This window comes from Ciconia boyciana, chromosome 2, assembly GCF_034638445.1.
Source record: "Ciconia boyciana chromosome 2, ASM3463844v1, whole genome shotgun sequence".
Taxonomy (NCBI): domain Eukaryota; kingdom Metazoa; phylum Chordata; class Aves; order Ciconiiformes; family Ciconiidae; genus Ciconia; species Ciconia boyciana.
The window spans coordinates 24,118,026-24,136,451 of NC_132935.1; the positions used below are offsets into that span (position 1 = coordinate 24,118,026).

At 38.8% G+C, this 18,426-nt stretch overlaps 1 protein-coding gene across 1 annotated transcript in view; it reads left to right on the plus strand.

Moving 5' to 3' along the window:
- The window catches only part of RGS22 (regulator of G protein signaling 22), a 59,608-nt gene that overhangs the window by 16,928 nt on the left and 24,254 nt on the right, over positions 1 to 18,426 (plus strand). The window contains exons 6-14 of the mRNA XM_072851156.1: positions 1,127 to 1,292; positions 1,646 to 1,817; positions 4,785 to 5,463; positions 6,027 to 6,188; positions 7,117 to 7,297; positions 8,934 to 9,073; positions 9,592 to 9,697; positions 11,585 to 11,710; positions 13,279 to 13,380. Of these exons, the coding sequence (XP_072707257.1) occupies positions 1,127 to 1,292; positions 1,646 to 1,817; positions 4,785 to 5,463; positions 6,027 to 6,188; positions 7,117 to 7,297; positions 8,934 to 9,073; positions 9,592 to 9,697; positions 11,585 to 11,710; positions 13,279 to 13,380 (1,834 nt within the window). The remainder of the gene's footprint in view (positions 1 to 1,126; positions 1,293 to 1,645; positions 1,818 to 4,784; positions 5,464 to 6,026; positions 6,189 to 7,116; positions 7,298 to 8,933; positions 9,074 to 9,591; positions 9,698 to 11,584; positions 11,711 to 13,278; positions 13,381 to 18,426) is intronic.

The following is an 18,426-nucleotide window of genomic DNA, read 5'->3' on the forward strand; positions in this document are numbered from 1 at the left end:
TTTAACTTTCAATATCCCAAAGACTACACTTACATTCAAGGGGAAAACTATGCAAAGAATAAACAAACGGTGAAAGAGTGCTCCATTTTACCTTTAATAGCAGCCTGCTTTACACATATCTGGGCCTCGTGAAGCACTAAAAATTTGATCTTCTGCTATAGCAAAGTATTTCCTTGATCAAGCAGAGTTACCTAAGAGAATTACATAAACTAACTTTAAACATGTGCCTAGTTTCCACTGACATCAGTATTTTAAGTTGCTTTCCTGAATCAGAATCAAGATAGGCTGAGATGCTGAAGGGGAAACTTGTATTTAAAGATGAAGATACCCCAGCCCTAGAATGAAATACTATTTGTCCTCAAACAGTGGGGACAAATGAAACTGGGCATTCAGCTCATGGTGATAGGCTCAGGTATAGGCTTCTTCTTCCCTTCACATGCACCTTGGTTGGTCTTGTACTGCTTTCTAACTTAACTAAGTTCTGCCACAGTTCTTGAGCCCAGAGCATCCTCATTATTGCCATGTGGTTCTAGGATTGCCTTTCCTGAACATCACAAGGTTCACACTAACACAAGGTAGCACTGGAGTGCTGTTAAGTACTATGAAGTCTACATATAGCAGCCAGCTGAACATGGTAGCACCAGCTGTCTTGTTATCTGAAAGTTCAATTGGTATGATCACTGCTGTGGCATTGCTGCTGGGAGATTGCTTGTATCAGGACCAGGAAATGTAGTGTCTGGTAGTGACACAGGGCTTCTGCAATCTGGGAGAACAGTTCCATTTTAGCAATCAAAATGTTCAAGGGCTTCTTGGCAGGGCTTGGGACTGCATAGATACATGCAAGATCATCCTGACAGAAATCAGTTTTACTGGTAAAGCTTGATAATGCAAAACAGGCCACCAACTGTAAAGCCCACCAACTGGTGGGCTATGGAATGGCAGTACTGGCATTTACGCATGTGACAGCAGGTGAGAGGTGAAATAACAAAGCAGATCATGAAGTTCCTTGTAGCAATTTATTTTTAGAGTTATCATGGTTTTTATTGCCCATTCTAGGGAAAAATCAACTGTTTATCTGACTAAAAGCTAAAATTCACTATTTTCTTGTCACAACGTTTAATTTCAGGCTAGCTAAATTGATATCACAGGTAGAATGGAGCAAGACTGGCATTAATTTCATTATAGATAGTGACTACTATCCCTGGGTAAGGAAGCAAGACCCAAGTTCTCCCCCTCTTGAAGAGGATTACACTTCGTTGACTATGAAGAAGTTCTACATATCACTCGGACAGGTAAAATAAACATGTTTAGTGGGTGTAACATCAAGCTAGATTGAATGCATTGGGTTAAATTATTGTAACTGAGGTCACAACCTAATTGGACAACTGATTCTCTGAATATCCCTTATTTTCAAAGCTCTTTGTACTATAGAAGAAGGTTGATGGGTTGTAATACAGCTTAAACAGAAGCTGTGTTACAAGTATGCTCACCTACCGTCATACAGCTCTCTTCACTGGGAACTACTGTTACAGAAATCTACACAAACAGACTGCATAAAATGACTACAGACAGTAAGCCCTCTGCTCTCAGAAACAGTGCAATAAATAGAGAAATTTTAATTATTCTATGACATTTCTTTTCCTAGGCTACCGTTTCTCAGACAAAGGATTGGTTTACGTTAGCAAAAAGAAGTGAATCCATGAAGACTACAGATTCATTTATGCATCCTGTAGCTTCTAGTCAAATTCAAGATATTCAGTGTTTGCCTGGGCAGCATGAAAGAGACGATTCATTAAGTGAAAAAGATAGCCTTCTGGGTAAGTGACAGGGGCTCAGCCATAGTATTTATAACACAACTCTGACTAGGTGGAAAGAAAAGGCATTCCAAAGAATTGCTGCTAACTCCACCTATTACCTTCTGAGTATTGCATGGTAACTTAGGTCTCAGACAGGGATTTGTTTCTTTCCATGCCACAACATTAAATGAAAATTTGAGCTAGTAGCCAAGTAATTTTGTGACAGTAGAAGCCCCCTTTCTTACATATTTCTGTCTCATAGATGTCTGTAAGTTTCAGCTGAGGGTTTTATTTTTTCCATTTGATATGTTTTGAAAGACTTTCTTGTCTGGATTCTTTGGGTATTTGATAATGTATGATTTGTGTTGCAGCCATCTTCTTAGGGTATTTATGTTGGGCACTTAAAGGCCTTTCGGCTGCCAATTTTTATGAATCTTATAGAACACAATCGTTTGTGACACTCCCATCTATCTGTCAAATTTAGCTGAAATGTTCAGTAGGTTTCAAAGGTACTGGGAGAGAATATACAGATGTACATATGGACATACCTGATTGCATAGCCTTGCTTCTGCTCTGTAGGCAGTAGCAAGAGGAACAGAGGAGTCTCAGCTCATATGTTAGGAGTTCTCTCTCCCCCATTCTCAGGGGAAAAAGCAGCCATTCCACTTTGAGACTTGTACTGCTGGGACCTCGGAGTCCAATGGCTGAATGGAAAATTGAAAGACATGATAACTCCAGAAGTCTGTCCTCTTCCCCAAACCCATGAGGATCACCCCAGGAAATACATTGCTGATGCATGGATTATTAATGAAGTTATTCAAGTTGCACTTGTTTGCAGCTCATGACTCTACCACTAATTTTTGCAGTGCTTTGAGCAGAGAGTTCACAAGTGCACCATTCTTGCAGAGCGTCGTAATGTAGTGTAGCTCTGTATTGCAGTGGGCTGGCCATAGGCCTATGGGAAGCCTCTCTGTCTCTTCTTCTGCTGCAGTTGTCCTGCAGTTAACAGCATTTTGCCTCAATGAATATTTCACATCTTCTCACTGAAAACTTTATTTTAAACATAGACCTTCATTTTGCATGTGCTTATTACTCTTCTTTATGCTTATTTCATGGGAAATCCAGCATTCTTTCAGTCAGAAAACTTTCTTTAGGCACAGTATTCACCTGGTGTAGGCGTCAGGCACTGGAAACAATAAAGGACATCAACTAAGATTATCAGAGCCAGCCTGCAATTAGAAAGAGTTCAATAGCTGAAGGTATTTGCTTGGACAATCCAGTTTGAATTCCTTGCTCACTTCTTCAGTCAGATCAGGGTTATCAACTAATGTCTTGAGCAAAACCCTGAGCCACTTGGCTTTTAATTACTCAAGAGCTGTGTATCTCTCTCCCTAATTCCCTCAGGTCCTGTGAAATCATTCTTCATGTTTCAATTTCACAGAACTGTGTTGAGAAGCTATGATTTTTCTTTTTCAAGTGAAAACATTTGAAATAGTTTAGAAATAAGAAAAGATATTTTAAATCACACTGATTTTTATATTAATGTCAACATATTGTGCCATATGCACTTACACATGAAATTATGTAAGTGCAGAGCAGGGAATTGCTATGCCATGTTCCTAACCCAAGTGTCTGTCTGTGACAGTGGCCAGCACTGGTTAGACGTGGCTTATTTTCAGAGGAAGATGGAAGGAATGTTTAACTACCATCACCATTTATTGACTAGGCCACCATAGAGGGTTACACAGGCTGATAACATCACAAATGTGAATTCAGTGGATCTGAGAGATTTAGCCCTTTCCTGTCACTGTTGGATGTAGTGTATGTGCTCAGAGGTTGTAGCAGTCTCCTCACTGACAATGGTTTTGCCTTAGTGATACAATAGAGTATGAAAGCCTACATCTTAGCTTTAGGGATATACAGAAGATTCAGTTTATTCTATAGTTTAAACACTGGATTGATATGAAGATATTGTAGAGCCACAACTGAATTATGACTTTGTTTTTTTTTACTTTCACTTAGATTCTGCTGCTGTTCACAATATCTACAGTTATTCTGCTCAGTTTTACAGGGCTGACTTGTACAGCATTAACCCAGCTAAGCAGTATGTATAGTCAAGGTCATCTTTGCTAACATGCTCCAGAAGTACTCTATTTCCTAAAAGTCTGGCAGAAGTAGAAAAGATATTTGAGCAAGTTAAAGCAGTAAGTTTCTTTCTCAGCAAACCAGGATGGCAGGGCATGCTTAATAGCATGGGGATGATGAGGAGCCGGGTAAAAGGAATTAGGGAGAGAAGTGTAGACCAAAAAAACAGGGCTGGTCACTGTTCTGAACTTGTTAGTTATGAAACATCTCTAAATGGAAAGGAGCCATTTTTGGGTGGCAGACTGGACTGCAGGATTGTTAAATGTTTCCAGAGCCCTTGACATAATCATTTGTTTTGTTGTCCTTCTATGTATGGAAGGATTGGGTATGTCAAGATTTTACCCAACTGACAGAGGCCTGTTCAGTGTTTTAGTCTTTTGCAATAATCAACGTAAGTAGACAAAGAATTATCACTTACTAGCTTCCTCAAGCCTAAATAAAAAACAGTCTTGCTACATACTGTGACTTTGATCAAACTATGACCAAATGCTCAGGAAGAAACTAGGCTTTGCAGCACAACAAGGTGGTTTAACAAGTGCTGAGGAGCTGGGATGCTCAGCTGACTAAACAAGACAATTGGCTCCAGAGGGAGTTGTTCCTGAACTCTGCTGCTCTGCTGGAATTCAACAGGGAATGAGTTTCTGAGTCACGGGGCTGAGTTTCTAGCCAGATAGCAACAGCAGAAGCACCTCTGCTATTCCCTGCTCTGCAGCATGACATGGTCTGATTGTTCTGCAGCAGCACAATCTAAATATGTTGCATTTTTTAACTTGGAAATGTTGATATGCAAGAGAACAGTCCTGAATCAAAAGGTGTTCAATGATTTTTTCTGATTTAATGCAGAAGCAGGCTCTCTTTGTAAGGAATGCCACCAATGGAGTTTCCTTTCCCCTTCAAGGACAGCATCAGCAAAAGCCGACATTATTAGGGAGAGATCCAGAGAGGCTGAGGAGGGTTCTTCTGTGGCCATTGCTGAACCTCCTTCCCATACTCAGTTAAGAGTTTATCTAGACCTGAAATGGGACAGTGCAGCAAAAGAAGAAAATGGACAGGAAAGCGCAACTTTTCAGACACCGGAAGAATTCATACCAGCTTATACTCAATTTGTAATGAAGGAACCTATTTCAGAACTGACCCACCAGCCAGCTGCTGACATTGAGAGTGATGTGGATTTCCACAAACAGCCTGAAGTGTTTATACACGAGTTAGCAAATAATGAATTTGCCTGTGGTACTGCAGATTCACTCTTTTCCCATGGTTCTCCATTTACTGTCCTGGACTCCAAGGGAGATGTAAGAGAACAAGATACTGAAGAAGTAAGCTTAAGATCAAGTTCTGAAAGTGATGGGGCAGACAGTAGGGCTGCCTGGTGTATTGGTCACAGGACTTATGACACTGGCAACAGACATGAGTTTGAAAGATTCAAGAAGTTCATTAAAGGAACCCTTGGGGAGAGGTACTGGTGGCTCTGGATGGATATTGAAAGACTAAAGGCTCTTAAGGACACTACAAGGCAGCAAAGGTACTTCCCATTATTTAACAGTTATTCCCATTGTTTTAATACTTGTAATCCAGCTAGATCAATGCAGGTTTTGAGATTTCAGAATAAATTGTAATGTTTGAATAGGACAGGCACAATTAAAGTAATCATGACTGTCCTGACAAGGTAAGTCAGGAATGACTCTGCTGAAGCTGATAAAACTCTTTTTGCAGAGTCATGTTTGCAAAGCTGACATGAAGTCGGAATTGCCACAGTATTAAGGCTTTGTTAGAAAGAGATTTGGAAAACAGATGGCAACAGAAAGAAAAAAAATGAATAAAAGAATTTAAATTCACAAGTAGGGCGTTCAGTATGACAAACTGCTTTAGTGAAAGGCTTTGCTGGATTCAGATTGTCTATTCTAAGGCACTGCACATTTTATCTTATACACAACCTGCCTCTAATTTGTGGAAACAATGTTTTGGCTTTTGCCACTTGCAATTAAAAACATGTTGCATGACAGCAGTTTAACCAGTAGGATGAACTGTACTTAGTTCTGTATAGCATTTGATACATGCTTATGTGACTATTTTTGTTGACTCAAGGCAACTCAGTAAGATGAAAAAACTCTATCTGCTGAGCAGTGGAGACTATTTCCTCAGTTCGGAAGTGTTACTCAGACTTGATCTACTGCATGGAGATCAGTGGAATATAAGGCATTTAAGACGGATTCAGCCTGAAGTAGTGAAACCTCTACTTCTTTACTGGTATGAAAACATGAACATGAACTAATATTCTATTGTTTAACAAATTCCCCTTTTCTTTGATAAGCCTATTAGGTCTATTTCATCTCACTTATCCCATTGCAATTATGGGAAGCAATGTCATCATAAATGCTAGCAGATGTTGCCTCTGAATTTTTAGTTGACCCTAAACTACACTGCAATCTACTGAGAAGCCAGGTAGATCTGCCTTACTGAGCCCTTGTTATTTTATTGCCAGAGCATCTGAGCTACTTTGTGTATAGCTGCCTTGGATACCATTCAACTAAACTTTAGGCTGCAGGGTAGGGAAATCCCTCCAGGCATAGAAGGTTAATTCTGTCCTAACCTGTTCCCCATATTGCCCTTCTCAAGTTTCTGAGGATGCTCTGTGTATACATCTACGTGGAATTTGACCCTGAGACTTTACTGTTCAGTGTCTGTCATACAAAATGCCTTTTACTTATGGACAGCTTAGGCGAGGATGCAAGTTCTACCCTGTTTCCAAAACATAAGCAAAATTTTTGAAGGTCTTCTCTCCTCCCCAAGGGAGATCAACAAATTGCAGGCATAAACAAATACCTGCAATTGTTAACTTTGCTGTGGAGCCTCATGAGAGTTGCGGTGTGTGTCCTGTGACCTACAATCCTTTCCCATTCTTTGCTGTAGGATGGATGGGGCATATCCTACTGCAGACTCATACAAAGGCAACTGTGTAATGGTGCAGAATTTATAACCTAAGTTTATGTGTAGCTTGGTTTTAGATTTGGAAGAGTGTAACATCTAAACATATCTTTAACTGATTTTTAAATCTAGGTGCATATAGGACCATATCTTGATACAGGAAACACCATCACGGGAAAAAAAAAGAAGCCGAATAGCCCAGTATTTCATGTTTTCGGAAAGTTCTAATTGTTAGATTTTTTTTTCCTAGGGGTCCCAGATTTTGTGTCACTCATTCAACAGCAATACAAACTGCCAGTGCAAAACTGAAGCTCTGGCACACGTGCCAAGAGAGACCAAGGGTGGACATTGATCCTTTTCCACAAATGGTATCATTGCTACCATTGACACCTAAGTCTTGCATGCCCAGGATACCACCTTTCCTTCCTCAGGTAGGTAGGATCACAACATTGAAAAATGAAGCCTTGCCCCATCAAAAATAATGATAAAACTACTTAATTCAATGAGACAAGAATATGGTACTTGGTTGTTAGGAAGATTTAGCAACTGGTCTGTTGCAGACGGTTATGTATAAAAATGCAACAAAATTTTACTATACTTTATGCAACAGGTTGCTATAAATTGAGTTAAATTATCTTCTCGGTTATATCCTCACTATTTCATAAGTGTTTTGGATAGATATTTTAGCTTGAAATTCTCAGAACTGCAAAATTAAGGATCTAGCAGTGCAGATTCTGCCCTTCAACTAGCCGTATCTTAATCCAGAGTAATTCTTACAACTTCACTGCAGTTACCCTGAATCTACCCCTCATGTTTGTAAAAAGGGCAGAGTTCTGCTCATGTTCTATCACCACAGTCCTTCAATCAGCTACACACGATTTTTGCTTTCTACAGAGGGCCATGAGCCACACAACACAGACCTTTTCACAGCGTGTAGCTTGCAGGTAGCCAGTTTAGTTTTGACTCTTTTCTTCCTTGAAAGCCTGAATTTGAGAGGTATCTGCAATGAAAGGTGCAGGTTTTCAGCAACGAAATGTTAAACCTCAGGACAGAAGGTACTTGGAGAATGTGAATTGAGACTGTGGTTCCAGTATCAGGAACTGGATGGTCTATGCCACAGATCTGCTTACACATACCTCTGTTACTTTGAGTTGGATAGTTTTAGACTACAATTATATTTTTCAAAAAGCTAATTCATGGAGATAATGGAGGAAAAACAGTGGGACAGGTTTCCTGTTCAGAAGAAGCTGGGTTCAGGAGCCAGATTCCTGCTGTGATCAGCAGGAATGGGAGCCAGAAGCAGCTGCCTCTTACAGAGACCAGTTCTGGCTTCACAAGGTGTGCTAATGACCCAGGACTAGCTGTAGGTCAGGGAGACAGGATACTAACTCTGCAGGTTTTCCAGCCCCTGTTGAGTTCAGCACTTCAAGAAAACTATGAGCCGGCACCCGTGAACCTCACAGAATCAGCTGATGGACCGTTTCTTGCTGCTTTTTTCTTTTTTTTTCTGTGAGAAATCTGGACTTCTGAATCTTCCAGCTCCACTGTGCTTGCAAGAGCTTAGGAAGAGCAGCAACTCTGGGTGAATTTCTGAGGGCACTCTGAATGCAACTGGCATCTCCAAAAAGTCATAGCATGATTTTGTTCAAAATAAGTCAGTGATGGTGTGGCAGAATGTCCCCTTTCTCTCTTAGTCTGAGTGATTGTATCTGTCTTATAGCCTTGGTTTATAGTGAGCTACTTAAGGTAATCTTTTAGTACAGATTCACAAAACATGTTCACATGCTCTTCACCTGACATCCTCTGTAATTCTATGCAAAGTGCATGTAACATATTTCTACCTGTTAAAATGTAATTTTATGTTATAGTGGTTATTAAGGTGTGCTGAAAAATCTTGGAAGATATTCAGAGTTTTTTGCAATTTGCAGTATTACATATTGTGATTGACAAGGAAAAATGGTCCTGAAAACCCTTGAATGTTTTTGAGTAGTTAATGAGATCATGTTAAGAAAACACAAAGGTGGAAAAATAACCAGAATTGCCTTATTTTTCTTTTATGTCCTTTAGAACAGTAGAACAAGCTCACCAACAACTGTATTAAAACTAGCTACACCAAATTTCTCTTTGAAGAGATCATTAAAACTATCACCTACCCTGTCATCAAGTCAGAGCCCCCAAAGGGATGACATTTCTAGCAGAAGAAAGTGGTAAGTACCAAAGTCCCTTGTACATCTTTCTGCACACCAATATACCTCAAATATTTATGAAAGGCTTTTAGTTCCTACTGTTTTCATGAATACTTTCCTCTAATATAATAATCTGCTTATGAAGGTACAGATTGCGTGCATGGAGAATTCCTCCTTGGCTGATTAGTTTCTCATTTGTTTGTGCCACAACACAAAAAGGTTTATTTCTCCAAACACAAGTGTTTTACCCTCTCTTGTATAATTGTTGATATTCTCTACATACATTTATATTCTTTTACCCTGTCTCAAGCGCTTGCCCTCAAAGATATGCTGTGTCAGGAATTTCCACAGAGCCACATGAAAAAGTACTCCTCTACATTTTTTACATTTATTATAAATTTGAACTCCATGTGCTTTTTCCTCTACTATTCACTATGTCATTCTACATCTCTCATGCCCCTTCTTAGCTGTTTATTTTATAAGCAGTCCTAGTTTTTTCTTAAATAGGTATTGAAATTTTTGTTTGTTTGTGGATCCAGGCCAAAGTCAGTGAGCAGAGACATGATTCATTGCTTAGCTTTGGATGGCACTGCAGACTCCAAATACCAGGGTCACAGAAAGTACACCTATGCTGAGCTTCTCCCAGTAAGTAGTGCTTGAAAATTGTAGTTGTCTTGAATCATGGGTTAAAACACTTTATTCTGTAGTATTAAAGGGGAAGTAGTCAATGATGGGGAGAAATTGGTTTGATTATGTGAATGTCAATGCCATATGCAGAGGTATAATTAGAATGTCAGCATTTTCTGTGTGGTATCTGTCACCTATTTGATAGGAAATCACGGCACATACAGAGGTTTATTTTCACTAGAAAGTGTTGATCTTCTCCATAGTGACCATGTGTTCAGTAGGCTGTTATGGAAAACTCACTGGATAAATGCTTCAGTGGAATTGTTGCCTAGGAAAGTATACCAGACTTACAATGAAAACTGAATCTGCCCTAGAAAGTAATTAAAATAGTAAAATTCATAAGAGGAAAATGCTTCACTTGTACAATTCCTCTTTATTGCTTGTGTACTTAATTATTTTCTTTGTTGAATTATTGCCTGCTAAGCAGGCCCTCAATCCAGCAAACCTCAGGAGGGACACGCTGCACAGAGGAGCCTTTTCTCAATAATTGTTAAAATGCTGACAAATCAAACGTGTGAGCTGTTAAGATTTGGCAATTTAAAATATATCCAAAACTTTTCAGGTTTGTGGAATGGTCTCGAAACAGCCTGCTGTTTCATAGCGGTATTGATACCCATGGCCTCACAATTTAAAAATAAAAACGTATTATGAAATCTGGGCCTGTTTACATATGCATGGAGTTTGCTGATCACTTGAGCACATGCTTGCTTGTTTTTCACATCAAAATCATACTTTGTTTATTACTTCACTGCAATCATTTTACTTCTTTGTTAATTTTGACAGAAGAAAAGGCTAGTCTTTGCAATTAGGGGACATTTGCAGTTAGAAACTTATATTCAGGAAATGTTCACATCATGAACTATTAGTTTTTATACACCTTCATCATGCAGAGTTTCCCTCCGGCTGAGGGAGGAAAATATTATCCATTTACACTTACAGGGCTAGACTGGACCCTACAGTCAGGACCCCACAATTTGCCATCACAAATATGATGCAAAGGAGAATGCAGGGATTCATGGTTTAACTTCATACTGGGGAGTGGGATTTTCCTGCTCTGCTTCAGAAGTCTGTCTTCCTCCTGCCCTTCTCCATCCCTGTTACTGTTAAGAAAGAAGCTGGTTGTCAGCCAAACTCATCTGCTCCCATTTCTGCTATCAGAGATGGCAAGTCAGCCAAAGTTTCTCTCTTGTGATCATCAGAAGCTAATTTACTAGTTTGTACCCTCCTCTGGCTTCTCTGTGAGCATTGTCAAAATGGATGTATTCTTCCTCAAATGCTCCAGGAGCTAGCCACAGTAAAGGGCATGGATTTCCTGTCCCCTAAAATGCTTATGATTTTGATGCTGATGTCAGTGTGTAACCCCAGGAGTCATATCTTTTGTTCCATGACAGTTAATCATTTCAAGGTTTGACCAGATAACCACCTATTAACTTCTGTTGGTTCAAAACACAGTAGCCTGAGCTGAGACAGCTTTTGACAGTGAAATTATATGGTTTAGTATCATTGGAATTCCCTGGATTCGGAGCTAAAGAGTTATGACAGAATTGAGGCCAGGTTTGTTTTCCTGTTTCAAGTATTGATGAACCACCTAAGGGATGCTATGGTCATTTTACTACTCCGCATGCCTTCAGTCATCAGACTTATTCCACTGGATGTGAATATTTAGTGTGAAAATGGTATGGAGAGCTATGATCAATTGCATATATAGTAGAAAATGGAGTCTGGTTTCTTGGGATGAAGATACTAATTGAACACACTGCATGGCCCTCCATTGCAATGTACTGACATTTGAAAATAATGAAAGCCTGTTATTCCTTGCTGTATAACTGTATTTTATTTGTCCAGGGGAAAAATGCTGCTGGCAGTGTTGTCTTAGGGGGATCAAGAATGGAAAGCATGCTGCAGTCTCTTTATTTGGAGAACAGAGCAGGCTACTACTTCACACACTTCTGTGAGAAGTCAGGGAATAAGGTATGAGCGTTTTCCTACCCTGTGATAATTTAGTCCACAATTGACTGAATGCCAAGTTATAGAGGGCAGCCAGACTGAAAAAAAAAATGGAGAAAGAAAGATTGATGACTGGATGAATTATTACTTGTGAGACTCCAATCCCTCAACAACCATAAACTGTTCATGTGTATATTCAAACTAATGACAGGTCTTAACCAAGCTGTCAGATCCTAACTGTCTCACGCCTATTGGAAATATGATTGTACCATCAGGGATAAAAAAAGACTAATCATCTTTAAAAACTAGCCTTTAACTTGGCAGAAAAAATGAGGTCTTAACCCACAAAAACATTTTTTAAAAAGATGGAAAATCCGCTATGCTATTACTCATGATAATCTGCCTCTTTCTTACTTGTTGAGTTAGTGATGTCCAAAATCTCCAATGTTTTAAAAACGTTCTTCTGCTTCCACGAAGCTTCTTGGATTTCTGAGAAACATAACACTATTTCTTCTCTGCAGTCAGCAGATCCATCATTCATTGCTGGGTGTAAATTGAGGATTGGTTGGAACAAGTTATGAATCTGAGTCAGTGTTTAGTGGCTTTGCAGAAAAATTGAGTCTTTAGGGGAGATTTGAATGCAATCAAGATGGACATCTGTTTCAGCGCTGGCACAACCCAGAATCCAGCAGCAGTAGCTAAAGATGCCTTTGGCTACCAGAAGGCAAGAGCCAATGTTTCCAAAGCTGAATACCTTCAGCTAAAAATGTTAAGTGTGTATAGATAGAAATCTAAATAAAAGTCACTTATTTTTTCATGGGAGATAGGCACCCACCTGCATGTCTTCTAGCCTTTGCAGGTGCCAGACTTCTTTGAAAATTATTTCCTTAAGTTTTGTCTAGAGCTGTGGAGTATATTTTGCTCACATGCCAAATCTGGCAGGCTACAGTATGTGGAGCAAAGTTCCCTGCCCCTATCTTTTCAGAATATTTTCTTTACTGTCTAGTGATGGGGTTTCAGGATATTTTTAAGATCCAAACCCCATAAGCACATGATTAAAACAGAGGACTTGGGGAAAGATCTAGACTCCTTCTTCTGAAAGATCTTCTGATGTTTATTTGAATTTATGAAATGAGGCCAAGACTCTGTGCCTCAGAAATGCATGTAATAAAAATGTAATGATAGTCACAGTAACATATGTCAAGTACACAATATTTAATTGTTTTGGTTGTTGCTGCAAAATGCTATTTCATCATGGCACAAATTCTGCATGTCCATTATCAACATTTCTTCTTTAGCGCTGGCTTTACGCCACTGAAATGTGGTTACTCTTCAAATGTTAACTACAATGTTAACAATTTTAATGGCCAATTATGCATAAAGGATACAATAAAAGATATAGTATCACAGTAACGATGCCATTAAATATGTTGTCCTTCTGCCAGTATGCAACACCAGACTAAATCCATCTTAAATTGAGCGTGATTTATGATGACCCCAAGGAAATAAATAATTACTCGCATTGGAAAGTCAACCTTTTATAAAGCTGTGATATTTGGGTAGCAATAACTTACGGTATTTTTAATCTCCAGTTGTGGAAGAACAGCGCGTACTTTTGGTTTGACCTACAGGCTTATCATCAGCTTTTCTACCAAGAAACTCTTCATCCTTTTAAAATATGCACACAAGCTCAAGTAAGTTGTAAATAATGTGTTTTCCTTTCACAAATACATTTGTTCATTCCTTTCACAAATACATTTGTTCAGTGTAAGGACTGAAAAGAAGATAGAGAGTAGAAAAGTTTCCAAATCTTGACAACCCACACCGAAGGAAATCTGGTTTGTGGACAGTAAAAGAAGCTCTTTGGATTGTTTCCATGGAATTTCTCGATTTAAATGTTAAACATGCGTAGTTTGATTTCTAGGCTCTGCTGTATGTTCCTAGTTTTATCTATTATACTCAGTTTACCTAATCTCCCCTTTGCTACTCTGTGTCTTATTTGGAAATTGTCTGCTTAGTGTTAACATCAGAGATAACATTTTTTTCTAAATCATCTAATTGTGCTGTACCTTTCCTTCCGTCTCCTGTGTGGGTTAGAATTGCAGGTCTCACAGTCCAGACCTCAGATAATGACCTTAGTCATGAGAATGGATTTTTCAGTTGTCAGTCCTGTTTTTCCTTTTCTGATTGTCAGGGCATCATGCTCTTTTTGCAGTTGTCATCCCCCCCCATTTGATCTTTAGACCTTCATTTACTGTCAAGCAGAACTGGTATTTCCTATAAACGAGTATTCTTAATTGAGCATGCACTTTAAGTCAGGGAATAAAACAAAAATGAACTGGTTCACCACATGGGTGCTGATAGCTGTCACCGACTGCAGAATACTCTGAATAGGCTGCATCAGTGTGATATCATTAGAAGGACTCCAAGCAACTTTTAAAATCACTTTGTGAAACTTTGGTCTGTTTTTCCTCTGTAAACCTCCTGTAGGAGTATATCCTATCTGCATATTTCAATATATGCTGTAATAGAGCAAAGCTACTTCACATGTCGTTGGAACAAATATCTGTAGAGAGCAGTGGAGAATAATCTCTTTGTATGGCTTATGTTACTGAGCATCTGGACTTCCTTGAATTTGTCTTCATTTCCTACTTGGAGGTTTTACTGGGGCAAATGACAGAATTTTGCATATTTGTCCAGAATTCTCACCTGAATCATTGTTATTTGTACAGAAACTCCAAGCAGAGGCCGAGGCACAGATTCCTCCCTCTCTCCTGTCACACACTGGCTAACTTGAGCTGCTACCCTATTTAGTTGTTTTCCCCTCCAGCTCTACTTACGGCCTGAGGCTGAGGGCAACTGACTGTACCTCTAAGACTGACTGTGTCCTGTATCTGCCCAGGCCTGTGTGTGGCTAGGGACCCAGCTCACACCAGCGTGCAAGTTAACCATATCTAGACTGTGTCTTCATTTTCCTAAACGTTTTGTTGCAGGCCAAATCTTAGGTTATGGTCCATGATGGTTTCCAATTTGGTTTCATTTCACACCAGCTTACGCTCTTTCTGCAGTGGTTGCATGGCTGAAAATTAAGGCCCAGGTCTTTTTCACTTATCTTATTTCCAGTGCTGGCCTGGTGGTGACAGCAGAACATCGTACAATCAGCATTACCAGGCAATTGCAGAGAGCTACATACACATAGCCATTAAAGTAAATACATCAAACCAAAATATGTGAAACTGTTCCATTAGCATAACTAACAGCTGAAATGTAACATAACAAATCAACACATGTGCTGCAACATTTGGTATCATTCTCAAGCTTGCCTTTTAAGGCAGCACAAAAATTATTCTTGTTTTCATTGGAACATGGTAAAGAGTCAAGCTGCATCCAATCCACAGTGTCTGCTCATGGAAGAGATGCCTTCCCAGATTCTGCACTCACCTTTGGCACAATAAGATAGTAATTCCAAATACTCCTAAGAGAATGTGGATCAGATTCACACAACACATCATCATATATATTTCACTATTTATTACAGAAAGAGACATCCAGAGTATTCTGTATGTGTTCTGCCTGCTTCCTGTCAGAAACAAGAGCAAACCTAGATTGCTGTGTATCTGCTACTCATTGTTTCACTTGTTAGGCATTTTTATCTCGGCTTTATGATAGAGTAAGAAAATGCATTCCAAGGTGTATATTCATTCATCCAGGGAAAGATACTACAGTGAGAATGAAATGTGATGGATAAGAAAAACAATGAGTACCGGTAATCATCCAGGAACATATATGGTTATTCACTATAAACACATGCACAGGAGTATAAAATAAAATGGGAAAGAAAAGCAATAAAGAAACACATATTGTAGTTTTCCATTAAAAAATAGTTACTTAGAGTTAGAAAATTTAATACAGTTATGGGAAGTACAACATTTTAACACTAGAATCAACTTAGATAAAGGGAGTTATCATTACTGTGAACTTTTAGGGTCAGACATAAGATTTATGTTAGTGGAAGGTGATGATGGGGGTTAAGGCAGTTTAGACTTTCCATTAAAGACCAGCCAGTGCGTTGTATTCTTCCATCATATGATTCTGTCAAGCAGCTGCACAAGCCCCTCGTTTAGATCAGAGCAATATCCACGCCTTTGGGCAGCAATACAAAGCACTTGGACTTAAATCTTTTTTGTGTTTCTTGCTGCACTCTAGTCATTCTGAGATTGCTTACCAAAGCCGTCTCATCTGGGGATGAATTCACACCAAAAACCCAAGACCTGAACAATCCCTGATTTGGAAAGTAAAAAATGAGGCCAAAGTCTTAATGTGAATTTCCTAAGCATTTTGTATCTTCAGATTTGTGCCATTATAAGTAATTTCAAGATGCAAACTCTGACCAAATTTCCAGATAGGGTTTTGGGTTCAATCCATCACTTATTCTAATACATTTATAGGAAAATGTATAGCTGGCAGGTAGGAAAATTCTGTCTTTTACAAAAGGAACAAAACATTGAATAAATGAAGTATGATGTGCACTTGATGTCACATGCTTAAGATTTTTGTATGAATTTGATAACCTTTAAGTTAATTTAATGTATTTTTTTCCTGCTGATCCTTTAGGAGATTGGCCAATACAACAGTTTCACTATTCCACTGAGATTCAGAAAACCACAAGGCTTCCACGACAAGGGAGTCAAAAAAGGCTATGAATATTCCTTTTTAAAGGATAAAATGTATTTTCCCCCTATAACTTGCTAACTTCATTGCCCAGTGTTGAAGGCTGTGCACACAGACACTTTTCCTCTTTTTTGGCATGTCTAGAACTCTTTGCAGTTGGTTTTCCTGCACTCCTTGCATTCAAATTAGTGCAGATCTACAGATGTGCCTGAACACTCAGGAAGGGACATAGGGATGAAAGCTCCTTCTCATTTCTCCCCTATCTGCAAGTGCATGCATTCACTTTGTCACTTTGTGATGGTATCTTTTTATTTGGTGGGTCAAATTCCATAGCAACAGATTCTTGCAAGAATTTAAGCAAAAAGATGGCATCATGCCAAATCCTCGGACACTGTAAATCTGCATCCTTCAAAAGTGAAGAGGTCATCCTGATTACAGCACTGAGGGTCTGGTCCTTTAACTTTGGAAAAGTGCACTCCTATAGCTAGCTTAACCACCTCTAAATTTCTGCTTCATGTGTATTACCAGCCCTAACTATTGTTTCTGGAAAAAAATGTCTGTCTTTACTGTGCTCCAGTTTTGCATGTGAAATTACACAGGACTGAGTGCAGTTATGCAGGTAGAGCAGCCTGCAAAGGCAGTCCCCAATATGGCAATATATTATGACAGTGTTTATGTGAGCAGATTGTCAATAGGTTTTGGCCAAAGCTTCCTTAGTCTGGGCAATTTCTGACTCTGTAGGCTGATACTTTTTGTCAGCTCTAAAGAAGAGTAGCAAATATACTCAAGTTAACCCATTTCATACAAAATCATGGGGGAAAGAACAGTTCCACCCAAGAAAGTTGTGGAGTGTTTGTTTTGATTTTATTCTTAAAACTATGCTAAAAATGACCAGGGACCTGATTAAATATGTGTTAAAATATTGAGGACCTATTTTGGACCTTTTCCACCAATTTACAGATCCCTTGTGTGTGGTTTTATGAGTCATAACAGGTGGAGCAATGTAGGCCTAATGATGAATAAAATGGTTAACCCCTCTTTAAAAAGTCTATTTTTAAAGATACCACATCTTCATATCATTAGACTGGTCCCTTCTAATTTGGCTATTTTATATGTTAAATGTTTTGGATCAGACTAGAACATGATGTAACTGAAACATTACTAGTGTTAGGGTTCTTCAAAATAAGTTCCAACTTTTGAAATCACTATGAATCTAATTAATGCTATCTCTGTTAAATTTAAATTTATTTGGGGATTTGCTGAGAAGGGCATAATTTAGGATAAATGTGGTCTTGTTCTTCAGCTACGACTCTTCCTGTGGATGTCCTTGTTCTTTGACCTTACCCTTATACCTTGGGGTCTTTATTGCACTGATAACATGGGCCACAATAGCCACAAACCATATTTGTTTTCAGATCTATGTAGATCTATGTAGAAAGGGGGTGGAATCCTGCATAGACAGTAAATATAGTAATCATTACAAGTTCTAAGTGGGGGATGGATATCAGCCATCATAGCCCTGTATTCCTCAGTGACCTGATATCAGGAGTCTAAAGGATCTGTTTCAAATCGTTAAGGTCCAAAATAATGGGGATGTAGTCTGGTCCTGTTGCTGTTTGAAAGAAAGAGTCTAAGAAATCAGAATTTCATTTAAAACAAACAGAAACATAATTATTTAATGTACTCAAACACTATCCAACTGTGCTTGAAATCTAAACACAACAGTGTTTTATTACTGCTTGAACACAGAGTAAATGTATTATTTTCTTCTTTGCTACTCCTTTGTACATCTGCTAGTTACAGCTGGATTTTAGCAACATAAGGAACATGAGAATTATCTGAAACCTGCATTCTTCTTTGTCAAAACTGCGGGATAATAAATAATGAAGATGGGCTCCTCAGTGCCATCCTAGAGAGAAATTCTGATTTATGCTACTAATCTGATCCCCTAACCATATGTTTGAAAACTAGTTAGACTTTGACAATATGAAGAAGAGAAAACATTTATAAGTATATGAAATTTATTATGGCAGCATCTTTTTTCACTTGAGTTCCTAGCTGCAGTCAGA